The sequence below is a fragment of the Canis aureus genome, chromosome 16 (assembly GCF_053574225.1).
Source record: "Canis aureus isolate CA01 chromosome 16, VMU_Caureus_v.1.0, whole genome shotgun sequence".
In the NCBI taxonomy this organism is placed as follows: domain Eukaryota; kingdom Metazoa; phylum Chordata; class Mammalia; order Carnivora; family Canidae; genus Canis; species Canis aureus.
The window spans coordinates 46713450-46740557 of NC_135626.1; the positions used below are offsets into that span (position 1 = coordinate 46713450).

The 27108-nt window shown below is 44.1% G+C and overlaps 1 protein-coding gene and 1 long non-coding RNA gene across 3 annotated transcripts in view; both read left to right on the forward strand.

The window, feature by feature from the left end:
* Positions 1-27108, forward strand: part of PRKCA (protein kinase C alpha) — a 395491-nt gene that overhangs the window by 271962 nt on the left and 96421 nt on the right. For both annotated transcript variants that reach the window (XM_077853719.1, XM_077853720.1), the window contains one exon: positions 626-754. In XM_077853719.1, the coding sequence (XP_077709845.1) occupies positions 626-754 (129 nt within the window). The remainder of the gene's footprint in view (positions 1-625; positions 755-27108) is intronic.
* LOC144286792 (uncharacterized) lies at positions 8327-15892 on the forward strand. Its single transcript, XR_013354746.1, has 3 exons — positions 8327-8899; positions 12030-12359; positions 14861-15892. It is a non-coding gene; the product is annotated as an uncharacterized LOC144286792 (long non-coding RNA).

A 27108-nucleotide genomic window follows, 5' to 3' on the forward strand; every position in this document is an offset into this window, starting at 1 on the left:
CGTGTATTTGTTTTACTTAGAATAATATTTAAATATTTGAAGACAGGTTTAAAATCTAAAATACAAGTTCCTAAAAAAAAAAAAAAGACAAAAAAGAGCAATGTACTTAAGCCTTCTTGAAAATACAGAGTTAACTAAGGAAAGAAATTTTATCAATTTCCTGTACTCGCTCCACAGATTCTCAATCTCCCTGAATGGTAAGCTCAGAGGGGCATAAGAAATTCTTTGGCAAAAAAAAAAAAAAAATCCTCTGTTTAAAATTTGCATGTAATTTGCCTCTGCATACATGAAATATTAATTAGCCTGTGCTCTGTATGCATTTACCTGTGTGAATTCTGTAGAGTGTTAAATATTTGAAGCAGTCACAGAAGAGCAAGCAGGGGAATTTTGCTTCAGTTAAGACTGGACAAATATGGCATGGGTATTTTAAGGATATTGTCATTCACATGAAGCCTCTGTTATAGGGAACATCTGCTAACAGTTCTTCGTGTCACCAAAAACATGATAGCAAAGTATCGAGTTAGAGGGTAGCTCATTTTCACTTGTGCTCAGACACCAAAACACGGAGGAAGTGAGGGCTTGAGCCCATATGCGCAGCCTTACCCTTTGCTTTCATGATTCACAGCCTGTGATATGAACGTGCACAAGCAGTGTGTAATAAATGTCCCCAGCCTCTGCGGGATGGACCACACGGAGAAGAGGGGCCGGATCTACCTGAAGGCTGAGGTCACTGATGAGAAGCTCCATGTCACTGGTAAGACATGCTTGTGGATGCGTGAAGCGCGCAGCTTCTCCAGCGGCGTTCGAGTCAAGGTCAGGTTGACCCCAAGGCATCATTGCCTCGGAGCCGGTCAGACTCAGAGCCATTGATTTGCCATTAACACATCTCCCCAGAGACTGCTCAGTACGCCAACTTCCCAGCTACTCAAATGCCATACAGAGTCACAACTGCCTTGTGGGTTGAGGTACTCTGACAGCATGGCCAACGTGTTGTCCCCTGGTGACAGAGGAGCAGGGAAGCCAATTAAACAAAATGCTGTTGAAGGGAGTCGGCTAGGGCAGAGGGAGGTGGAGGGATGGCCAGACGTGTTGGCGTCAGGCTGTGGTGACCTGATCAGCCCATCCTAATGATGACACTGACAGTAACTAGCCATCAGCTTATCGAGTTATGCTTCCTCTGTGGTAGGCACAGTGCTAAGAACTTAGCCATAGATAATTTGTTTAGTCCTCCCAGCTACCCAGTTGTTAGCCTCATTTTCCAGAAGAGGAAACGGAGGCATAGAGAGATCAGAAATTTGGAATGTCATAGAGCATGGAGGAGCCAGTTGGAAAAGCAGCATTTCCACTCCAGATCCTATGCTTTTAACTATCACACCAAATACACCTCCTATAAACAGTGCAGTCGTGAGACCAGAGTTCCCTGTCCACAGGCCAGAACACTCCTTCCCCGGGGCTGTGGCTCTGTGGGCTGTGCCATAGCATGGCCTTTCCTTTGGTTTTCCCACCAAATCCACTCTCGCTAGATCAGCACACTCTGTCCAGTTGTCCAAGAGACTTGTTGGCCCGGGACACATCGTGTGTCCTGAGATACTTGGCATATCTGTGCCATGATCCACTCTTGTCAATTTATGGTTTTACGGCCCATTGTCAGTCAGTCTTGTTCCTTAGCTCTTGGGGTTCCATCATGTGCTACCACATACTCTGTTTCCTTTGACAAGAGCGTTTGTTTTCATTGAATAAAGGTATTAGGTTTCCATTTGTATTTAGAAATTTTAAGCTGTCAAACACATGGGAAGACTTTATTGTTATGTATTGGCAAATAACATAAAATATTAAGGAAAAAGGATGAGCAGGATCTATTTAAGCTGGGGGGGGAGGGTGACATTATTCCCCCCACCTCCCACCACCTCCCCACCCTGGTAAGAATTTAGAGAAAATCAAAGGATTTTGAGGTGTTGCTAAAAAAGGATCAACACCCTTTGCCTCTGGGTAACCTTGTGAAACAAGTCTAGCTCATGTTCAAGAGTGAATTGTGAATAGAATCCCTGTCATAGACACAGAATGCATTTTGACTTTTTGGTTTCAGGGAAGTTCATTTCCCCAGACCTTTGCTTCTGCATCCTTCCCTGTGGGGCTCACCTACATTTCCCTTTCACAAGACTGACACTGGTGGTGGGGTCCACTCTGTCCTCCAAGCTGGAAGCCAGGGCCTCCCTTGTGGGTACCAGAGGAAGCAGGGCTCCTCCGGGGCCCTGAGAATGTCTGTCCCACCACAGCCTTATACTTGTTCTCTTTCTACTGAGGCTCCCACCTTGCCAGAATCCTATATTGGGGGCAGGGACCATGCAGCTTAAGAGAAAATGATCAGAAAGCAGTAGGTGGTAAGGGATTTGGAGCCTAAAGTTAGAACACCTATTGGCTAAACACTGCACTGTTTTTCTTTAGCTTTATAAAGCCACTGCTGTTGGCAATATAAGAAACATTACAGGTGACCCGTCAGAGCTTAATTGTGAAGTGCATGGGGATCCCTGGGTGGCGCAGCGGTTTGGCGCCTGCCTTTGGCCCAGGGCGTGATCCTGGAGACCCGGGATCGAATCCCATGTCGGGCTCCCGGTGCATGGAGCCTGCTTCTCCCTCTGCCTGTGTCTCTGCCTCTCTCTCTCTCTCTCGCTCTCTGTGACTATCATAAATAAATAAAAATTAAAAAAAAAAAAATTGTGAAGTGCATGGCTCACTGTGAGGCAAGAATGCCCCGGCAGTTTTTAAACATTCAGCTCTCATTCATTTTGTTTCTGAATACAGCAGAGCACACTGCATACTGGACCTGCCCCATGCTTTCTCTTGTAATAAAAGCAGCAACCATACAGTGCTGCTTGAGTTTTCTACTGTCTTCTCTGAGCCTCGAGAAGCTTACACATGTATAAAACTGCACAGAGGGTCACAGATGCCTCGGCCAGGGTGGCACATGGTACACAGAGGAGGAAGATCGGGTCTCATCATGCAGGCCCAGCAAGGAGTGTTGTCCCAGAGCTCACATGCTCATTGCCTCACCATTGCCAAGAGCCTAACTTGATTCAAGCCATAGAATCCTCCTAGGAGACCACACCCTTCACTGAGTTAGATATAGATTTTTAACATGTGAAAGCCAGTGAGCATAACTTATGATAAAAATCTAGGTCAAGTCTCTTGAGAATTAGTCTAAAGTGTTTTTGCATAGATACAGCTCTGCTCTAGGAATATGAGTCCAGCAAGAGTTTAATAACAGTAGCAACAGCAGCCAACATGAGTGGCCTCCACAGAAAGGGCACTTTCTGAGCATGTCGCCTAGTTAACTTCTGTAAACCTATGTGGAATATTACTTTATTATCCTTACTTAGAGATGAAGGCACAGAGAAATTACATGACTGGCCCAAAGTCAAGCAGTTGGTAAAATTAATCATTAAGTGAGTAATTGCTACGAGTAGAGATATAAGGTATTTCAATGATAGTATTGATAAGAATTGGTATCTTGTCTTAGTTCTGGCTGCTATCAAAAATACTATAGACTGGGTGGCAGAAACACATTTTATTGATCACAGTTCTGGAAGCTGGAAAGTCTAGGATGAAGGTGCTCTGATTTGATTCCTGGTGAGGACTCCTTTTTGGTTTGTAGATGATTGTCTGGCTGTGTCTTCACTTGGGGGATGGAAAAAGAGAGGAAGCAAGCTCTTTGGTGTATCTTCTTATAAGAGCACTAAACCCATCATGAGGGGAGCCTCACTGTAATGACTCAACTATTTCCCCACAGCCCCCTATTCAAGGGGCCAGGGGTTCCCATCACTTTAGGGGTTAGGGGTTCAACATATGAATTCAGGGAGGATACATAATTCAGTCCATAGCAAAACTATTTTTTTAAATATGGTTGTTATTTGTGTGAAGAAAATTTCATCCTAAGCATGGAAAGCCAAACTCAAGATGGTAACTATTGGATAATCATCTATCTAAATTAGAACTTTGAATGTAGTAGATTTTCAGAATCAGAATTAACTTTGATGTAGTGAGAACACAAATATAAATAATAAACCATAACAAATAGAGCTTATGATCCAAATGCAAAAAAAAAAAAAAAAATTCGGAAGTAGTATAGGGTTCCCTTCACCCAATTCTCCTGCCCCTCAGTATTGATATTCTTCTAGAACCATAGGGTAAGTATCAAAGTAGACACATTGTTATTTACTTTATTTTTAAAATATTTTATATATTTATTAGAGAGAGAAGAGAGAAGAAAAGAGCAGGAACTGGGGTGTGGGAAGGGGCAGACCCCTGCGGAGCAGGGAATTTGATGCAGGGCTCCATCCCAGGACCCAAGGATCATGACCTGAGCCGGAGGCAGGCACTTAACCAACTAAGCCACCCAGGCACCCCTCAAAGTAGACACATTTTTAATAGTATCTGATAGATTTGTTTTTTTTTTTAAAGATACCTGCGTACCTATAGTTCGTCACTGGAAATTATTTTAAAGAGGCAAAGAGAAGACATCAGACTTCTCTTAATCCAGTATGAAAAGACTGCCAAGGATACAAAGCAAAGCCCCTTTGGAGCAGAAGCTGCCAGTGATGGCTCCTCCTCCTGCATTATCTGCCAAACCTCCTAACACAATGGTTCAGGCACAAATTTGTCTTGACACATATTTTAAATAACAGTAGCTACCAAGTAGTACTTGGTATGGATGTACTGTGTTTATAAGACTGGACCTTTCTTTCTGCTAAGTGCTTTCTATTCCTTGTTTCTTTGACCCTTCAAACAATGCCATAAAGTGCTATTATTAGCCTCAATTTTGAGATATGCAAATGGGTTAAGAGAAAGAAAGGAAGACATTGTTCCGAGTTCTAAGGTAGAAAGCATTGGTGTTGAAAAAAAAAGAAAGAAAGCATTGGTGTTGGAGCTTGAGTGACGCCCAGCCCCTTGCTTTCAGCCCAGAGGCTGCGAACCTCCTAATTCTCTCGTATTAATTAAAGAGACTCTTTTTGAATAAATAGCAAACCTGTATGTATTCACCAAACCCATATTCGGCACCCCACAGTTTCTTTGAAGGTACAGAAGGTCCCAATGTGAGACTTAAAACCAGGGGAGGAAAAAAAGTAACTCATGAAGGAATTAATAGCCAATCCAAGTGCATGCAAAATTAAATGCTTGATTATGTGGGTGCTAAATGGTATGCCATGGAGAGGGGCGAGTATTTGTGAGGCAGAGGGAGCAGAGTTCCAGTGAAGGACCCAGATGGAATGGCGGCATCAGCCTGGCTTTAATAAGAATGCAGGCATAAAGAGTGAACCGTAACAAGCAGAGCTTATGTCCAAATGCAAGTGATAAGTTGGAAAATGCATTTAACCCCTGAGCAGCTGTGCTGATGGTTAGATTAGTTCATCTCCATTTTACCTATGCAGAATCACTTAAATTGAAAATAATTCCCAAAATAAAAAAGAAACTCCCAAGATTCCTGTTTTGGGACAGAAATCAGCCTTTTGAAATCAGAGATGAGTTTCCTTTCTAGATCGGTGTGGTATTTATGGGAAAGGCCTCCGCTTTGGTGATATATTTTTATTTTTTGCCTTTGGGCAGTGGTGCTGATGTTATCTGAACAGCGTCATTTTTATTTCTTCCAATATGCGATTTTAATAGGTTTTCTACATTCCTGTGTGCTTTTTTTATTTGGTTTTTTGGAGGAGTGGTAAAAAAAAAAAATCCCTCGTGGGAACAAATTTTCAATTTAATGTTGTAAGTAAATGGAAAAAATATCATTCTTTACAGCTGCTCCAGGAACACATGTCTCCCACAAATAGATTATTCTGCAGAAGAGTCTCATTTTCTCAAATACTCGGGGTGGTTAATTTGGCGTGGAGATCGAAGTTCTCCAGCAAGTTCCGGGAGGAGGGGAGGGCTTGGGACAGGAGCTGAGGCTCCTTGCAACGACCAGTCACATCCTGCTCAGTCTGCCTTCTAGGGCAGTTTGCAGTTCAGTGCCCCTGTGTCACCACTGCAGCCATCGAGACTTGTCGTCATGGTATTGTGATGAAGCAATAACACTCCCTGTAAGTGTTCTTCCCTCTTCTGGGCCTAGAGGCCTGTCAGAGTCAAAGCAGTGCGACTCAGCTTTGGGGAACAATTGTTGATTCACCCATTCATTATACATTTATTGAGCATGTGTCAGGGCCTCTCAAGGCGCCAAGGAAGCAAAGATAATTAAGACATGGTCCTTACTGTGGAATGTGTGGTCTTGGGAAGGTGGGGGGGGGGGATTGAGACATAATAAAGAATGAGCGGGTGCACCTGCCTTTAAGTGGAGTGGGAAATGGGGAGAGCAGTGCCTCACCTGCCCTGCAGAAGCTGCTGAGGGCTCCATGTGTAGCAAGTGACAGTGAAGCCGGGAGCACGTTTCAGATAAAGATGCAGAGCCATGGAAGGGCGTGGTGTGTTTGGGAAGCTCACATAGTCTAGGATTTGGGGAATCTGGAGTGTGAGGTGGGGAGAGCTGGAGGGCAATTTCTTTCTGTTTTTAAGGCATCAGGGCTAGAGTCATCACAGTGTACAGATTGCACAGTTCTTAGGGGTCGTGTAGTACAGGCTCTAAATATTTCCTTTTCAAACGAGGATTTCAAGTTCCAGGTGGCTGTGTTTTCAAGGACAGAGCATTGATCTGATAGCCTGAACTCCAGATGTCCCCCTGAGGTTCACAGTGACCCTTGACTTTTCTTTGTCAATGCTGGGAAAGGGCGCAAAGCAGGTACCCCACTAGTTGCCTGAAAGCTTTGTAGGGATGCTTTTCCCAATGACAGTCAAGCTTGTGGAATATAATAATCCCAGTGTGGGGCTGCCAGCTAGGAGTTGGACCGAGCTTATTGCTTGAAGGAAAAGGTATTACTCAGAGGTAATTTCCATGAAATAAAATCTTGGCTGTGGGATTTGGATCCAGCTCAGGCACATGGAAGGTGATGCAGCTGAGGTAGCTGGTCTGTGGGTTGGGATAGAGAAGGGAGGCCAACAAGAAGCTGATTACCCTCAAGTATACCCAGATTGTCCATTATTGGTGATACCTAGTTCAGGTATTTTCATCAGATCCCTCCACGACAAAGGGACCCTTTTCTGTTTATAAATTAAGGAATCTGGGTGTGTCATAGCTGGAGACCAGCAGCCTTCCACCCAGTGGTTTCAGCATCCGTGGATGAGCTGTAATCAGCTATTACATTGATGGTTGCACAATGATGACTTTCTAATTCTGTAATTCCTTCTGTGATCATTTGCTGGCATTCGTCTGAAAGGCAAGCTTTTCCTTTACCTCTCCCCTACATTTATTTTTTTTAAATAGGCTCCACACCCAGTGGGGAGCCCAACACGGGACTTGAACTCATGACCCTGAGCTCAAGACCTGAGCTGAAATCAAGAGTTGGATGTTTAACTGACTGAGCCACCCAGACACCCCTCCCCTGCATTTTTTAAAATAGCAATTTGGGCTCACAAGTTCTTTCAATTTTTTGTGTTCAAATTGTTCAAAATATAGCCAGTGGGAGCCCCTTCAAACTGGCTCTGTGTCCTTTTGACATAACCCATCAGGCTTTTTTTTTTTTTTTTTTTTTTTAGCACTTCCTTTCTTTCTAGAACAGAAGAGCCCACCTTGTACTTAATATCTCTGAGTGACTCTGGGTATCTTTTTTTTTTTTTTTTAACTGGGAAATAAAAATCCAAGGTCTGTGTGCTAGGGTGCTCATTGCTCCTGGGACATTACTATTTCTCAGCTCCTGCAGTAGACAGAGGTAATGACTCCACACTAGTGTTTCTGGTTCTGATTGCAGCTCAGGGTTCTTCCTTACATTTCCCTGGTCCTTATTCATTCCTCCTCCTCCCTATGTAGATCTCTGGTTCTTGATGATTTCAATAAGTGTACTTATTTGCTCTGCCTCACATTACATGCAGCAAAATTTTAGAATTCACAGACCAATAACCCCAATCTACTCCATAAAGTTCAAGATTTTATTGCTGTTCTAAAAAATCCTTGGATGATATCCCACTAAAGGTAGAGTCAGAATACTGTCACTTGGATTGAACATTTTCCTATGAAGTTCTGTTCTCCATTTGATATAAGTAGGCTGCCTTAACTGAATAACCAAACTCAGCCTCCCCCATACCACAGACTAAAAGGGTATACCTATTGTGATGTAATAAGAAGGTACATGGTATTGCCTATCAAGTGTGTTTGCCAAAATTTTATTTATTTATTTATTTATTTTGCCAAAATTTTATAACCTGAATCTAATTATGAGAGGGGAGGGGGAAGCAGGTAAGTCCAGATATTGGGACATTCTGCTCGTTAACCAGTCTGGACTGTTCAAAAACGCCAATATCCCAAGAAACAAACAGTCAAGGGGACGGTTCTTGAGTAAAGGAACCTGGAGTCATGGCAACCAATGGCAATCTGTAACACTTGATTAGACCCTGGATCTCAAAAGACAACTATAGAGGACTTTGGGTGACAGTGAGGGTTGGGATGGGTTGTGGATCTGGACAATATTTTAGGTAATATGTTTGTATCTGTGAAGTTTCTGGAAGATAATGGTGATGTCTGTACCTCATCTACAAATGACTCCATAAAAACAAAAAACAAAGCAAAAAGCTGAAAATATGTGTAGGTGCATACACAGAAAATATGTGTGGCAAAATGTTAATAAATAGCAAATCTAAAAGTAGATTTAGATAGATAGTGAATCTAGGTGAAGGATATATAGCTGTTCAATGTACTGTTCTTTCAATTCCACTGTGGGTTTGAAATTGTTTAAACCAACCTTCCAGAACTTTGAGCAGTGATAAGTTGGAACATTCTGTTGCTGTCTATAGAGATGACACTCAGCTTGTAGGAAGCCCCCAGGTAAGCCAACATCAGTGCTCCCAGTGGGGATGCTATGCTCCCATTCCTGGGAGGGGGGGGTGAATAAAAAGAGAAATATTTCTGGGGATGCTAGGGGACTGCCAGCCAGTCCAAACACAAGTAGGAAATGTGGAAAAGGGGTCAGGAGAGCAAACCAGAAAAGCCGCTGTAAGTACCTTCCATGTACCAGGCCCTGTTTGGAAGCCTTTCTATATGTTAATTCTATATATTATGTTGTGATGATCTGTATGTTCATCACAACAACCCTTCGAGAAAAGTGCTATCATTATTGTCATTCTGTAATGAAAGAACAGTCTGGAAGAGCTCCCAGGCCTGCCCAAGGTCACACAGCTGCTAACTGGAGGATGCTCCTGCCCAGCACCCAGGCACGTGCCTCCCACTCTCTCACGCTGCTGACCCCCAGCCCTGCCGAGGGAAGATTGTGTGCTAGCACAGACGTGGCCCATACCAGTGTGAGGTTTGCAACCTCGTGTTTCTGTCCTACAATTAACAGGTGAGACTACTCTGTGCTGGTCCTGTGGCCCCTGTAATTACTGCAGTGCTGTTGGCATCATTGCAAGTGAGGGTCTGTCATCATTTCCCCCAGCCTCTATCTCTCAGGGCTTAGAAAATGGCTAGAAATAAACATGGCAGCAGGGACTCTGGCGGAAAAAAAATTAAAATGGGCAAAGAAGGATGGAAACAAATACCTCCTCCAGACATGTTCCGAGGGCACATGAGTTGGCCAGACATGGGTCCTGGCTCCGTCCTTTCTCACCCTGCCATCACTGGCTTTTCCTTGTTTGCTCTGGTTCTTTCTCATTGCAGACCCATCCTCATCTCCCATTCCCACAGTCCTGGAAGAACCCATCTCCGGCAATCAGCTGCCTTGAGTTTGCTGCTGCTTAACATTTGCAAAAGAATTTGCAAAAGAAAACAGGCATGGTCTCTAAGCTAAAAATGATAGAAGAGCACCCGTGTGTTGCCCCGTTCAGATGTGTACACTTCTAGGTGATAGCTTCTTGGCATGTCTTCAAGGGATTTATTTCTTCTGTCATCTTCCTTGATGGGATATTCCTAAACGTCAGATGTCCTGCCTCCCCAGTCTGATTCCCAGTGGCCCCCATCCCTTGACACTCAGTGTCCCAATGGTAGAGCAAGCTATGTGCTGTGTGCTGTCTGCCCGGTAGGCAGGTTGTTTCCTACCTCCTCACTTTTGTTTATGCTGTGTCCCTTCCCTTGGGAACATCTTAACACTCTGCTCCAGATACCTTTATGAAGCCTCTCCTCACATTTTATAGCTTGCCTAAGATCAACCACTTTTCTCTCATGTCCTTTATAACGTTCATAATGTGATTTCACTTATGTTCATCTGCATGTTAATCTCCCTCCAGCAGACCATTAGCCATTCGAGGACAGAAATGGCATCTTACCTCTTGTATCCAGCCCAGTACCTCAAATTTGTACCCTACTGTGTGTTTGCTGAGTGGGTGATGACTATAGAAGTCTTCAGTAGGCACAGAATTTAAAAATTCACTTGGCTTTATACCGTGCTTTACATCCCAGATCCAAGCAACTCTTCCCATTTTGGCCCTATGTCTGGATCAAGCTAAAATTATTCTATTTTTTGCCTAATTCATGAAGCCACGTGACTTCTGGGATCCTTCAGAGAAACACATATCAGCCAAGAAAGAGGAAAGAGGTCTATCCTCTCAAAAGAAGCATGTCCTTATTTACATCCTGACCGTGGTACCTCATCCTGGCCTGTCAGAGGCAGAGCTAAGTGTTAAGTGTGTACTAACTAGCGGCCTGCCCTCCCCCATGTTGTCATTCCTGCACGGTTCTCTGCGCAGTGGTTTAGACACAGCTTTCCATGCTGGCTGCTTAGTCACTGGATGTTGTGGGAGGCAACAAGACTGGGGCAAAGGGCAAAAGCCGTGTGGTGTTTTCTTAATGCAGTGTGTGCCTTTGTCTTAAAATACCCTGGTATCCAAGCTCAAAGTGACATGGCTTCTGTGTCTCCTGCTCTCCTGCTTAAGATGATCTTAAGCCCCTAGCCTCTTTGACAGGGACCTCAGTCATCTATCCACTTTGGCATCAATGGTTCCTGCCATGAAAATCCATGGACTTTGAACACCCACATTCCTGGGCGGGCGGGGGGGGGGGAGGGGGAATAAAAAGAGAAATATTTCTGGGACCTCTTTCAAGATGACGCCATTAGCATACAGGGACGTTGACCTTGACTGAGTGGGTCATTCTTGTGCAGGATTTTAATTGCTTCTAATTATAGGATTATCATTTAAGCAAAAGATTAATTGCCATGAAATTATTGCAAGGAACTTGATCTTCTAGAAAGTAAATGCATTTGCCAAGTGAAGAATCTCTCAGAAGCTTGCAAATGATGTCTTTTTAATCACATCATGGAAATTTCTTTCTTTCTTTTTTTTTTTTTTTTTTAAATCTTTGATGGGGAGAGGAGATGTTAAGGGGGTCAGGCTGGAAGAGACAATAGCAGATAAATGCCCCTTTGGATTTCTCCCACCACCCTACCCAAAGGTTGGAAAACTTGAACATTCAGTGTTCACTTTGTTTACCAGTGGAAATGTTCCAAAATAAATGCAGAGGTTTTTCCTCCTTTGATCCATTTCATCTTCATGAATGGATTAGAGTAGTCCCCTAAAAAGCTAGGTGAGTGGATGCTGCCTTTTGGTCCCTTCCAACACTAAGCTGCTCCTATATCCCACAAGCATTCTTTTTCAAATGTTTTGAAAGGAATCTCCAGTTCATGGGTATACACCTGCTCTGGTTATTAGCCCCAAAATGGTGCTGAGAAACATCAGGCTGTGTTCATCTCAGCCTCTAGGCATTTCCACTTGGAAAGAATGCAGATTCCCTGAGAAAATAGTAGTTAGCTCCTGAGGTTCTTCTAAAATATCCCTATTTGAATAAGGCAGGGAATGGCCACCTGCGGAAGCCCTGCACCAGACTGCCCCCCCCACAGAGGACTTTGCTGAGAACAGTAGCTGTACTTTCACCACCCATTTTCCTTGGTAATTAATGCAAAGTTTGTGGTTAATTAAAGACAGTCAGGGTCCCTTTTAAAACCAAGTCAAGCATTTTTTTTCCCTAGAATAATGAAACAAGAACAGATGCAAGGCAAACTTCCTATAAAAGTGTTCAAGGTGGGGGTGCTGAATTTGGAGAGAGTTGCATTGAAGAAAGTGTCGCTTCACCAGCTTCGACCCACTGGAGGCAGGGGATGTAATCGAAAGAAATGCCTACTCTCCTGGACACCCAGTGGGAAGGTGGCGGAGGAGGACTCTTGTTCTGGCAAATACCACACTGACATCTCCTTCTGCTTAAGTCACTCTGCCTGCAGCCAACCACTGCCGGAAGGAAGGGTGCGCAGGACATGGTTCTTTGGCTGTGTATTGCCACTCTCATTTTATGGGCTGCCTGGGTGAGTACCCACAGAAGAACTCTTGTGGGTAAACATCTGCCCACAAGGCCAGAAAGTGTGTGCGCTACACATTTTAACCAGCACAGTTTGCAGCCTCATAGATCTTACTAATAGATCCTCATAGATCCCCTCGACTCTGGATGACCCTGAAACCTATTTCAATCCCCTACCCTGAACCCCTAAGAGAGCAGGGATTCTGGTAGCCTGAAAACTCTGAACTTCTGAAGGATGCCCATTATATTTTTTGAAACTAATCTCAGCACACATTAAATGACTAACACTCCATGAAGAAAAGGTACAGGGAGCCTGTGTTTATAAGGTAAGAGAAGCGATCTGGTTTTAGTGGAAACTATGCTATTGGCTTTATGGTCAGATCAATTGGGGTTGACTCCCAACTCCGCCACTAACCAATGCTCGATAATAATTAGGGATTGTTTCTCTACGACAAGTTTTGTTGCAGTCACGTTTATATTATATGGTTCAATGAATCAGTATGTGTCACTTATTGACACATTAACTCTTTCTGTAGGCATTTGTTCATGGCATAACTATGCCCACAGGAGGGCTCCAGCCACAGCAAGGAAAGCCTAATCCCAGATTTCGTTTGCTTTTTCCTTTACGGTGCCTACCAGGCAGGACCCAGGAACACCCCAGAATCTGCACTTTGAGAATGGAAAGAGTTCAGTGAATGGAACAGTTGTGTATCAAGCTGAGAATATTAAACCTGAGGATTTTAACCTTCCATGCACCTTGTCCTCAGCTCCCTGGGTTTTGCCTTCCTCATATGCAAGTTCATACAAAGGCACTTAACTGTAAGAACTCCGAGGGTCCCCGCAGGTCTGGCGTTTATCTGCTGGAAGTGTCATTTCAGAGAGAAAGAGCTGATCACCAGGGCCAACCAGCCTGGCCCCCCTCGAGGAACTGAGAGAATTGGGGGCTCCAGCTTGATGAGGCTTGAGAAGCATTGGGCATGGTAACTTTCAGACAAGTCTGAATAGCAGACACCTTCCAGTGACATCTTACTTGGAGTGATATTCCCGTTAAACAGAGCTCCCCTTGTTAGAAAGGAGAGGATGTGGCACCCACGTCCCCCCTCCTCTTCGACCCATGAGGAGACTAGGGAACAGGTTGAGAACCACTGATGCAGCCCAACTTCTGCATAGTTTTTTTCATGTGAAAAAAACTAAGGTTTGGAGAGGGAACATGACTGGTGTAGGGTGTCTGGGGTTGTAAGGGACAAAACCAGACTTCAGCCCACTCATGAAGAAGGAATTATCGAAAGAAATCTGAGATAGCTGCTAGAACTCAAGGGTGGGAAGGCTTTGGGACCCTGGAAACAGGGTTTTGTATCCCCTCTTCTACATGTGAACTACTGTCTTTCATCCCTTTCAAAGCTAGTTGGGCTCTCCCCACATTGCAGAAAACATGGCCCCAGATGGTTCTTCAGCTTTGCCTCTTACTGCTTCATATCTCCCTCCATGTCCGGCACAATCCAGAGGCTCAGGGAAGGGACTCATCGGCTCATTGTGGGTCATGTGCCAGCCCTGGACTCCTTGACTATGGCTGAAGCATGGGGTCACAGAAGGGGGTAGGCCCAAGGGGGGAAGGGCATTTTGCAGGACCTGAGAGGTGGGTGCTAAGCAGACAGGATGAGAAGTAGTGCAGCACGACCGGAAGCTGGCAGCCAGGTTATGCAGAAAGCTGCTGTCAGAACAGGCACTGGAGCCAGGCTCCTGCCCTCCACTTGGGTGCCTTTTTCCTTCAACCATGTTGCACGTCCACAGTTACTAAAGAGCAGTGGCAGTGTCTATGCTTCTGTACAAAAGTTAGATATGACTCATACGTCCCTTTTGAACAAAACGCATTCCTGACCTGGCCAGTTTCCAGAAACAGCCAAGGATAAAGGAAAAATGGATTTGGCTCTATTTGTCCAGTCCAGCCGCCTGGCCCATTAATCACCCCTCTCAGAAGCTATAAAACCACACACTGGGTTCCAAGTGGAAATGGTGCTGATGGAGAAGAGGCTTAGTGATGGCGGTACCCCCAGGAAGCAGTGTTCTTTGAATGGGGCCCCAGTTAGAAGGTAGAACAAGTACCAGGAAGGTGGAGATGGTTGATTAGGGCCTGGGGACTGGACAAAGCCCTCCAGCCTGCATTGTGAACTGCGCGGCCCGAAATGACTCCCCCCCCCCCCTCCCCCCGGGTAGCTTTGTCTGCAGGCTCTGTGATTTACTTGGTCCCAGGACTCTGTGCCTGTCACCCCCAGAGCTTTGCTTTTATGAGCATTTCCAACTGCGGGAATGAACTAGTTGGCAATATGCTAACAATGCCTCTGGATTCTTAGCCTCTCTCTGGGGAAAAAAAAAAAAAAAAAAAAGCCAGCTTACCTGGCTTCCATTCAGCAGGGGAAAGACAAAGCAAGGTACATGTTATCCATGAATCATCACCATTAGTCTCTCCCACAAATGGAACATTGATGTGTCTCCTGCTTGGTTTTTCAGCTATGGTGATTATGCTCAGAATGGCGGGTCCCCTCTCTGCTCCCTAAAGCTCTTAGCTCTCAAATGCCTACCTCTTGAGGCCTCCTGAGGAACTGACTCTTCATCCTGTGGCTAGTCTTTGACTTGTGGGCCCTACAACATGGACTGGCTTCCTGTTTAATCTCTGCACTTGGCGGTTTTTCCTACCAGTGACTGCCTTAGTACCATGGCGTGGTGGTTATACAAACAACTTGGTTATTTTACTGGATTAAAAGCCTTACACCCAAGATACCCAGTCTCCAATCTTTTCAGAATTAATTTAGTGTCGTGCTAGGTTTGATACGTGTGATCACGTTGGGGTAGTCATCCTTGATGGCTAGACCTAGTCAGAGAGATCCCAATGGATATGAGAACTTGTAGATTTTTTTTTTTTTAATTGCAGTTGAAGTGACTTTGAAGTGACAGGAGGCTTTTCCAGGTAAAGATCTCTCAGCCCTGACATCCCAAGTTTAATTAATGTTTATCTGTAGCTTTGTATTTTCAGATTAAGGCCTGCAGTGGTACAACAGATAGGTGGAAAAGGTGGCTCGTTATATTTTAGCTCTTTCACCAAAGACTCTAGAGACAAAAGCTACTAGTCCCTTGTTTGCATGAACCCCCAATAGCTCCCTCTAAATACATCCCTCAGAATCAGCACTGATCCCTTTTTTTTGGTGATCAAGAACGTCTGGGAGGATCGTCAATCCTGCAGGGGTTGGGAAGAGCCCTGGGGTGGGACTGTCCATCCCTTTACTGGTGACAACTGGAGGAAATACAGCCTCCTATGTGAACTGTTACGGGCTACCAGGCATCCTGTGCGATGCTCAGCCGGTGCATTCCTGGCAGGGAAGCCCAGCAAAGCCCACCAGAAGATGAGGCTCTCTCAGGCTTCTAGCAAAAACAAATTCCTGCTCATCACCTGCCTCAAAGGTTTCTGCAGCTAGTCCCTTGTATAAAGAGGATAGAAGGCTGATTTCATTTGGCTTTGTCTCTTGAAGCCTCAGCTACTTCAGTAGGGGGGAAAAATAAAGAACCAATAAACATTTTTGTCTTTGTCTGCCACACTGATGTGAATGCTTATGATTTTATTAGCAGCTGCCTTGGAGCCAGGCCTGATTTAATTTAATTTAATCTCCTAGGTTATTTTCAGTTCGGCTCAGTCTATTTTAAGCACGGATGAAGGGGAAGTAATCAGAGGGAGGGGGTGGAGGAGGGAGGGGCGAGAGGTACCTTCCAGTCCCCTCCCGGGTTACTGAAGCTTGACCCTGCTTGAGAGACATGACTTGGTGGAGACAGGTCAGCCCTGCCAACTTCTAGTTCTTACCCTCCTCATCTCTGGTATCCTCTTATTCCTCTGAGAAGAAACATTATATCAACTAGGGTGGGGGGGAGATAATTATGCAGCCAGAAATACAAATGGAGCAATTTTCTCTAGTGTCAGGAGAGCACTGAGTAATGGCACCTGCACCTGCCCCTCCCCTTCTCCTTTCAGCAAACTGCATTTGTCATTGGGTCTTTGTAGCTCTTCCTCTCTGGAGCGCTTTGATGCCCTGCGATTGGGAGTTGGGGAGGCAGGATGCCAGGGCCTCCCAGTGTGACAGGTGTCTGAAGGTCAGCACGTTAGAGAAGCTCCCTCAGTGAAACCCAGGACCAGAACTCTCGTGACGTGGAGCCCAGGAGCAGCCTTCCTCAGGCCACCCCATCATCCCTGCTCCAGGGGGCGCCCTGAGGGCATGCATCTGGTTTGGTACCAATAGCGATCCAGAATGAGAGAGATCTAGCCCAATTTTATGTGCTATCTCTGGAGATAGAAAGTTCTATCGCTACTGCAATGTTGCTCCCAAGCACCCAGAGCTCTTATGTTTACTTACTGTTTTCCTTGTTGGCACACTTATAAGGGTGCCTGGCACATAGTAAGTCTCAGTGAGTGTCCCATGGGAAGACTGTTTTTTTCCTAGATGACATTGGTGATAACAATAGTTAAGAGTTACTCCTTACTTTGTGCCAAGCTCCACGCCAGTGGTTTTATTGGCGTGATATCTTTTATATTATAGTTCGTATTGAGTGAGATTCTTATTATCTCAAGTTTTTAAGTGAGGAAATAGCTTAGGAGGGGTTCAGGGACTTTCCCAGTGACAAGATAGAGCTAGAGCTTGAGTCCCAAAGGAACATTTCCATTCTGAATCCTGGGAGTTTCCATGAGAACATGACCAAAAGATTTTTGGTGCCAATTGAATGGGTCGCTCGTGTGAGGGTTGGTTCAGAACCTGCCCTCCATGATTTGCAGAGTGCATGTGCCCTGAGAGGGAGCATTGCTTGGTTTGGGACTGAGTGTAGGAATGACACGGGGTGGAGAGGTCTCTGGTGAGCCAAGTACCCCCTGTGACTCCGTAAAGTTGGTCCAGGGGGCTGTAACCACTTTTCTGTGCCAGGTTTCTCAAAGCATGATGCTGTTCAGCATGCAGATTACTGCTCCCACTCCAGACATCCTGAATCCAATTCTCCCAACAGTGGAACCAGCAAATATGTCATTAATGAGTTTCTCCAAGGTGATTCTTGTACACAGTAACATTTGAGAACTGCAGCTCTGGGGATTACAAGTTCTAGTCTTGTAGTAGGTTAGATTTACTTAGGTCTAAAACAGAACATTGTCTATATATTTGGTATGGGGTTGTGGGTAAGTAATTAAAACCAGAGCACCCCATTACCCAAAATAGATGTAAGTGGAAATGCGGTAGCATCTCAAGGCAGGGGAGGGGATGCAGCTCATTCTGTTCCTCCATTTTGAGAGCCCCAAGATCCATTCTTGTTACGATTCAGAGGCAGCCAAGCCCATAGAGACCAGATCCAGTGCGATCCTCTCAGAGCAGTGCATCAAGACACCAGTTTATTAATTTATAGGGAGAAATAAAGCCATCCATGTGTCTGCAGGCTTGATCAGAGCAGCCTCTATAGTCCAGTTAAGACACCCATGAAGACAAATCATAATGAACCCATTTTATTGTTTCCCATGTGAAAACACTGTCCTGTAGACCACAAATAGCAGAAATCCACTGGGGTAATGCCTTCTTTCCCTGTAAATAGACCTTAGGGGACTGAGAACACTGCCAAGTGAACATAGAATTATAATGGCATTAGATAAATGTTTAAAGTCATCAGGCTAAGATTTCATATTCATCTCAAGGTAGAGGCCACTGTGCTTTTGTGGCCAAAAGCATGTGGAGTTAAACACCCAGACACTCCTTCCTCCCTGGACCAGATTGCCAGACACTCCTGATGTCCACCTTGGGGCCTCTGCTCCAGCTCTTTTAGTTAAATTTAGTCCTACTGGACACAGGCTGCTCTTACAGGTCTAGGAACCCACGGTCTCCTTGAGTGAATTTGGCCAAGCCCTGCTGTGATCTAATGTTAATGGAGCCTGGAATTTGTTCATTCTCAGAAAAGACTCCCACTTCCCTCATTGTGGCTCCACATTTTAACAAGGCCCCTTATCTTAATTCTTTGCGGAAATGCCTTCCTCAAATCTGACTCCCTATCTTTCAGATGATTCATACAAAGTAACTCCAAGTAGCAGAGGAGTGATGTGTATCTCAGAGCAAGTTCTTAGTTTCTGATCTGTGGATATACCCCCAGCCCCACGCCAGCTCCAGGGAGTCAGGGAGACCTCCAAAATTATATGCAGAATCTTGTATCTACCTTCTGAGAGGGAGGGAAGCCACAGTCATCATCTTCTCCAACACATCCTATGAACCTCCAATTTTAGGAATTCTAGGATGAAGCACAGTGTGCAGGACCTTTCACTACCTATCCAGTATCCAGCCTAGGGGATATAGAACTTCGGACATAGGTGATACTATGAAAACAAAGCCATAAATATATGCTGTGAAAAATCAGTTTGCATGCAGCTTATGTTCAAAGTGGAAGAAATCTTAGAGATTTCCTAGGCCAACAAGCCCCATTGCTTTCCAGACAGATTATGCGCTCCACTAGAGATTGCCCAGGAAGGTGAGTGGTGGGCCGAGCAGGCTGGAAACGGGCTCTGCTCTCCTCTCTGTGTTCCCCTCTGGACTCCACTGCCCTTCAGGTCCTGTCCAGAGTGTCTGAAGGTTTAGTTACATCAGAGCTGGAGGTGAAACGGCCAACAAGATGATGGAGAATTGAGTTACACAGACCCGGCCTTGGCCTGTAAAGGGCAGACCCCAGTGGTGTGAGCACATTGAAAAGCTTCCCACAGGGTGACAAGGTGACAGCAGGGAAGCAGGAGTAGAGAGTTTGCCAGGAGAAATGGTGGTGAGTAGCTTAGATTTAAACTGAGAGATGACAAGAAGAATTTACTCCTCTTTCCATTAACCCGGCTCTCCAGGAACAGTGGAGTTCCTAGATCCGTGTAAGGAATCAGTAGATTTCCGCATTGAATTAAGGTACCCAGCTGAAATGTTAGGAAGACCTAGGAAAAGACAGAAACCCACAGCTGAGACTGACAACCATTTCAACCTTAGAAAAGTTTCTACTGACTATTAACCTAATGGGTTTGCATGAAAAACAACAACATATCCGTGGTCTGGCCGTACTTGGTGCGTGATACACAGCAAAGCCCTGTGCACCTGTAGGAAAGCAGGAAGATTCTTTATGTCTCCCCCTTTGCTCAGAAAAAACAGGGTCTTTTTTTCAGAAGCCAAAAAACCTGGGAGGCAGCCCTTTGATTTCAGGGAGCCAAAATCCTATTCTCTCTTATCATCCCACACAGTGCACCTTCCAAAAGAAGAAAGGATTGGCCATAGGAAAGGACTGATCTTGGCAGATCATGTCCCTGGGCTCATGAGCCTCAGGTGTGAAGCATAGTGGATACATGTGGAAATATGAAGAATCTCAATGTCAATGGGATTTTAAGTTTAAATGGATGGCATTGACTCAGTGTGCATGTGATTGTCGTGCACTGTGAAAGGGATGTGACTTCACCTGGACCCAGCACAGACCCGCTAATACTGGGGTAGGAGCCAGGTACATCCATTTGAGTGCCAGGCTGGTTCTGAGGGAAGAGAGCTCACCAGTATCCAAGTAGACAGTGGACAGAGCCAATGGGGAATCTAAACATAGCATCTGTTGGCAAACACAAAGTCTGGATATAGCTTTCCTCATATATCTCTCTGAATATAGCTTTACTCATTGAAAACGAGTAAAGAAAGAAAATGTACACATAATACGTAACCCATTTAAAATATATATTCAGGGGGCACCTGGCCTGGTTCAGTCAGTAGAGCATGCAACTCTTGATCTCAGGATCGTGAGTTTGAGCTTCACGTTGGGTACGGAAATGACCTAAAAATAGGAGTGCCAGGATGGCTCAGTCAGTTAAGCATCTGCCTTTGGCTCAGGTCATGATCTGAGGGTCCTGGGATTGAGCCCCACATCAGACTCCCTGCTCAGTAGGGAATCTGCATCTCCTCTCCCTCCCCCACTTGTGCTTGCATGTGCAAGCTCTCCCTTTCTCAAATAAATAAAATCTTTTTAAAAAAAGTTTTTAAATATATGTTGAGGAATAAAGGAAAAAGAGTATCATGGAGGACATATTTAAAGGTAAATTGCTAAGGGATCAAGGACTACAAAACGTTTGAGAAAGCTTTGTATAAACTTCTGTAGAACATAAGAATACAACGTCTCCAAAAAATGAGAACAGGAAGCCATTTGAGCAAGCAGGTTGAGACGCAAGGAAGATGAGACTTTTTTTTTTTTTTTTTTTTTTTAATGGCAGGGATATATACAAAGGTAGACCAGATGAAGGGAGGTGGGCAAGTAAGAAATGCCTGCAAACTTAAATTGTTGTAACGTGATTAAAATCATCATGGAACAGTAAAGAGCAGATGGGGCATTGTAGAAAATCAAATTAGTGCTGTGAAAGAATCCTGAGGAGCTCTTTCAGAGTGCAAGCAAAAGGAGAAAATGAATGAGGGATAGCATAATAAAATGGAAGACTGAGAACAGGAGATGACTGGAGAATCATAGTGTTGTCCCAAGAAGGAAAGAAGAAAACTTGAAACAGGAAGCGATAATTCCATACAATAGGAACAAATTTATGGAGCATTCATACTAAAGAGAATGAACCCTATCCCAGCATAATTAAAGGAAGAAAGTCTACAGCTAGGAACATTTTGGAACGTTCTTTTTTTTTTTTTTTTTCAGGTTTTTATTTATATTCCAGTTAGTGAACATAAGTGTAATATTAGTTTCAGGTGTAGAATTTAGTGATTCATCCATTCTAGAACATTCTTTTTTTTGGTTTTCACTCTAGACGTTCTTAATCACAAAGCAAACAAATACCCTTCCTTCAGGATATATAGGTTACATATAAGAAAACAATAACCAAGTTGGCACTAGACTTCCCTTTGTATACAGGACAAAATTTGAGGAGGAAAGGAAGCATCACTTATAGAGCTTGGAGAAACAAAGCTTGTCCTAAAATTTCTCACCCAGACAAACTGCCATTCACATGGCTCATTCTCAGATATGTAAGAGCTCAGAACATATATCCCCCCACCTGCCTTTTTTGAAAGTCATTTAAAGGCAAGCTAAAGAGAACTGCAAGATGAAGTAAAATTAAAAGTTCAGAAATGGGGTCATCCTAATACATGGGGACAAGTAGTAAGCATTAGAATCTGTGAGCATCAAATGTAAAAAATAATTATTGACAATTGTCCATCATACACTACAATTCTTGGAAAAGATGAATGCAGACAAAACACAGTATAGCAAAAGACTGAAAACAAATAACAAGAGATGCCTGGGCAGCTCAGTGGTTTAGCACCTACCTCCGGCCCAGGGTGTGATCCTGGAGTCCCAGGATCGAGTCCCGCATTAGGCTCCCTGCATGGAGCCTGCTTCTCCCTCTGCCTATGTCTCTGTCTCTCTCTCTGCCTCTCTCTCTCTGTATGTCTCATGACTAAATAAATCTTTAAAAAACAAACAAAAAAAAAATTAAAATGGCAAGCAAGCAGGTGGTGACAACAGAAGTGAAGCCACACATCACAGGCAGCAGTTCAGTGTGGAGGTTAAGAATATACTGGAATCTGGGGGAGCCTGGCTGGCTCAGTCAGTGGAGAGTGTAACTGAATCTTAGAGTCATGAGTTCAAGCCCCGCAGTGGACGTGGAACCTACTTAAAAAAATAAATACTGGAATCTGGCTGCCTGTGTTCTGCCCCCCCCCCTCCCCCAGCTGCTCAACATTGTGGTGGGTACCCCTCCATCCCTCCAAATCTCAGTTTCCCCATCTATAAACTGGGAATACCACGTTGGGTTATTATGGAAGCGAGTTAATGTGTTCAAAATTCTGAGCATTTCATCAGGCACATAGTTGTGTTTACAAATATTGGGGATCAAGTAATAGCTATAAACTGCCCATAGCTTTTGGATTGGGTTTTTTAGAAAAACAAAATTCAGCTATATTAACAGGATTTATATTTTGTAGAAAGAAAAAAAAATCTTTTAGTACCCTTCCAGGCTCTTGGCTGGGGCTCTATTAACAAAAGACAGATTAATAAGAAAAACACACATTTATTTTATGTAAATTTTATACGACACAGGAGCCTTTGTAAGGAAATACCCAAAGGAACAGTTAAACCTGAGTGTTCTGTTGTTTACCAGGTTTGATGAAAAGTGCACAGTCGTAAGAAAATAAGACAGAAGGATATGAGCTGAGTAAAGTAACCTAGGGGCTGGTGGGGAATTTAGTAAGGGCTGTTCATTGGGGTCCTCCTTGAGGTCGCTCCATCTTCTGAGATAAGGATGCTTCTTTCCTCTGGGTGTAGGGAAGTCACTTCTTATAGGAGAGTCGCATGACCTGCCACACAGGAGGTTCAGAGAGTACCTTCTTCACCTGCCATTTCTTAGATTGCTTTAGCTTAAAATATTCAATATGCCAAGGTGTCATATTTTGGGGTGGCATGTCCTGAACCACATCAACCTGAAGCAAAACGATTCATAAACCAAAGAATAAGGAACAAACAGGCAGAGCTTTATTAGATAAACGGCAAAAAGCAGCTGAAGTGGAATTGCCCTGAGTCATAAAACTGTGCACCTGGATGGAAAGGCTGCCTCTTACATGAGGGAAATTTACAACAATTTAAAGCATAGTTTTGTTGAAAGAATTAACAAGGTTGAATATGGTGAAGTAGATGGCGTAGTATAAACCAACAGAAGCCATGTCATGATCCAGCAGTGGAAGAAGATGGGCCTGCTTCCACGAATGTCACTGGGAAAGTTGTGTAAACATTTGGAAGAAACAAATCAATTAGATCTTGCTCACACTGCACACCAAAATAAACTTCAAATGAATTTTACAGTTACACGTAAAAAATAATAAAAGAAACATAAGCGAATGTTTTATTTTTTTAAATATTTATTTATTTATTTTATGATAGAGAGAGAGGCAGAGACACAGGAGGAGGGAGAAGCAGGCTCCATGCCGGGAGCCCGACGTGGGACTTGATCCCGGGACTCCAGGATCGCGCCCTGGGCCAAAGGCAGGCGCTAAACCGCTGAGCCACCCAGGGATCCCCATAAGCAAATGTTTAGTTATTGTCAGGGTAAGGATTTTCTAAACATAATAGAAATGGAAGAAATAAAAAAGGAAATGTTTGACAGATTTAACTGTTTAAAAGTTAAGCCTGTGTGTTTCAAGCAGCATTGTGAATGACATCTAAATGCAGTGCAGTTTGCAGCAAATACGACAAGGGCTGTTATCATTCGTTGACATCTAAGGAGTTCTTCTGACCCAGTAAGAAAATTCTTTGGCACCCTGTAGGAAACTTGAAGAAGGAGCTAAGTCAAAGAAAAAGAAATACCAATGACCAAAATAACTGTACGGGAAAACAAGAAGTTCAATCTGAAAAACAATCAAGGAAGCTAGAATTACAATGTTATTTTTTACTCTTTTCAATCACACCCTTGGCAAGACTTCCATAGTACTTTTGGGGGGAGTAATTTGGCAATATATGTCAAGAGTCGCGAATGATTTTGCATGCTGTGATTCACTTCTAAAAATGTGTCCAAAGGAAAAAAAAATCAGAAATGCAAACGAATATTTGTGCACAAAGGTGATCAGTTGCTATATTATTTACAGAAATTCTCCCTTTACAGAAGAATTTTAAACTACACAGGCAGCCCCAAACAGGGGATTGGCTAAAGAAATGGTATTGTAAAGTGGGATGTTAGGCCTTTAAAATGTTTTCGAAGCTTGCTTTGTTATATTATAAAGGCAGGATCTAAAACTGGGTTCAAAGATGTGAATTCTATACAAATAAATATTTCAGTAGAGCTCCATGCAGAGCAAAGGGCCTGGCAGTAAATATACCAATATGCCAACAGTGGCTCTCTCCTACAGCAGACGTATGGGTGATTTAAATTTTCCTCCTTATACTTTCATGTATTTAAACTTTTTGTAGGATGAGTATATCCATTACTCTCATGAGGGAAAAAAGTTAATTCTTAAAATCTGCCTGTGTTTCAGTCTCCCATTACCTGGAAAATATTATTTTTCTCACAACTATGTCCCATTTCCTTTCAGAACATCAAGGTTCATATTTATGATCTTTTTCCAAGGACCAAATGTTGCTTCCTCATCTCAGACCATAATCCTTTAAATTCTCTTTCATAAGTTTTATTCCAATGGCACTTTGATTGAAGAGTTGCTGACGCATGTGTATGAATGGCCATTGGATTTATGGGGGCAGAAATTATATCCTTATCAAAGCCACACAGTGAGTTCAGCAATGAAACAGAACATTAAATAAATAGGCCCTAAAATGTGAGATGACTTATGTCCCCAAATCCAGATTTATGTATGGGTTCTATGTGGTAGGACAGGGATGCTGAGCAGGTGTATTTTTAGCATATCTCATTCTTTTTGTCTTTGTCAGTGAAGGAACAAATATTACAAAACGTATGGGCCCTCTCTCCTTAACATGGAAGAGATCAAATTCGAGATTCTGTGGGACTCGACATGGGGTATCAGGAGACTGGACACAGCAAAATTAGTACCAATGGACCAAACTGAGCAGCTCCAAGACTCCATTTTGTTCACAGAATCGCAGTCCATTGTTTCTCAGATGTTTGCTGTTGTTGATGACACCTTCTCATTTTATTTCTGAAATCTTGAGAAGTTCTACATGGTCATTTTTTTCCCCGAGAGTAAATGGCCCTTTCTGAGATGTTTTCCCAGAAAGAGCTATGTCTTTCGCCCTTTAATCTTTGGGGGGCTCAGTGATGCTTTCTTGAGAGCATCTAACATTCTTTTTTTAAAAAACTACGTGACTCCTTTGGGCCTGCTAGGTTTTTCCTTGTCTGAGAGTCCCTCCAAATGGACACTTTTTGTACTGCAACCAAAGAATTAGTGTAAGCATTCCTGTATGCTTTAGCTTTTCAGCCAAATAACAAGAATCTGTTGGGCCCTTGTGGGTTTTGCCTTGCCCTGTGCTGACCCGGGGGGACCCTGTAGGATGTGATGCAGCCCCTGCCCCCAAGTTGCTATTGGTCTGTAGAGATGAAGTTTGGCGGCCTGGGCTGGTTGTAGAGTGGAAGGGCCAAGAAGATGTCTTGTGCCAAGATAGGAGCCAGTAGCACCGGAGGAGGTGGAGGTGTGTACTCCAGATGACCCAGGGACGGGGCAGCATGAACCCCAGAAGCACAGGACAGGGTGGCATGGAGACTCCTATGCTTACCAAAGAGTTACTAAATAGGTACCAGGTGATGTCCTAGGCAGTGGAGGGTTAAAATAACTGGTAGCGAAGACACTGGCCTCACTGGTATGGAATGAGTCTCTTGGGTTATGTAAGTACTAGAAGTGATAAGGTAGGTGCAGTTAGTTAACAATTGGAACCGATACTACCTCCTGAGTCCTGCCACCAAGCATAAGGTGAACATGGACCAGAGTACACAGCATCTCTCAAATTTGGGTAGAAATATTAAATGATAGAGAACACAGACTATTATTGGCCTCATTTTCTGTGTTGGGAGCCTCAAAAATACAATGTTACTCATGCAGTGATTGAAAATGTCTCAGTTCCATTTTGTTTGTAGAAGAATGGGACATTTTATTTCTTCTAGCTCAACATTCTGTTGAACCAGTCTGATGAGCGGTGACATGAGGCTGCCACCCATTGATCAGCTCTCACCTATCCTATCAAGTCTTCATTGTTGACTGAATGAAGTTACCTCCTTCTGCCAGATTGAGCTCGATGGCTAGTGGGTGCCAATGAATCCACACCCATATTCATGCTACTAGAGAAATATACTACAGTGCCTATGGCCTTGGAGAGACCCCCTGACCCACACCTCCCATCCAAGAGTAGTTCCCAGCCAGTTTTCACTCCCTGTTGCCAGGACCTTTCCCAGTTTCCAGACCTCTTCCATCCCCAGCTGAAGCAGGGATGCACCAAGAGAAAGTTCTGGAAGTGTGTGGAGACAGGAAGATCCCTCAATCCTTGAAGGACAGGGCTCTTCAGGCATGCAGCAGAAGTCCTCAACTCAGGCCCATGGGTGTCCTAAGTTTATCATAAAAACTGGGATAGTGCAGGAAGGGGTTTATAGCTTCAAGAGAATAAAAAATCTTTAGCCCAAGTGTTAGAATGGACCCGTCGCTCAGCTAAAACCCTTGCACAGCAGGAAAGTGACTTGGGAGCTATTCCTCTCTGAGGCTGCCTAGGGCCCTTGCTCTGTGGTAATCTCCTTTGCCAGTTCTGGTCCTTAACAGGGATCTGTGCTGGCTTGCCCACTGTCACCTGGGACACGCCACACCTGTGCCAGGGCATGCCTGTCTGCATGGTTTGAGAGGCTCCAGCTCAGATCCCCGAAGCCCAGAACCTTGCCTATTGCTAGACAGCTTGGCCACCCCCGAAACATCTCGTGGGAAGGGCGTTCGGTAAATCCTGTTCCGGAAGCAATCTGTCACCCTACCAGTTTCCCATCAACATTTGCCAAGCCGTTCTGGCTTCTGGTGCAGAACTGACTTGTAGCAACGTGAAGAAGCTGGCAGCTTCTGAGACACGGTTCTCTCCCTTGTAACATCGTCAGAAGAGGCCCCAAGTAAAGGCAAAAACAAACCTCGAGAACACGATGTTCTTCCTAGTAATGTGACCAAGAAAGTGCAATCTAGAGGAAACTTGACAACTTGGTGATGGGGAACGTTATTCTGAGCTAGTGGGGTGAGGGTTCCCCCCCCCCCCTTTCTATCTGATTC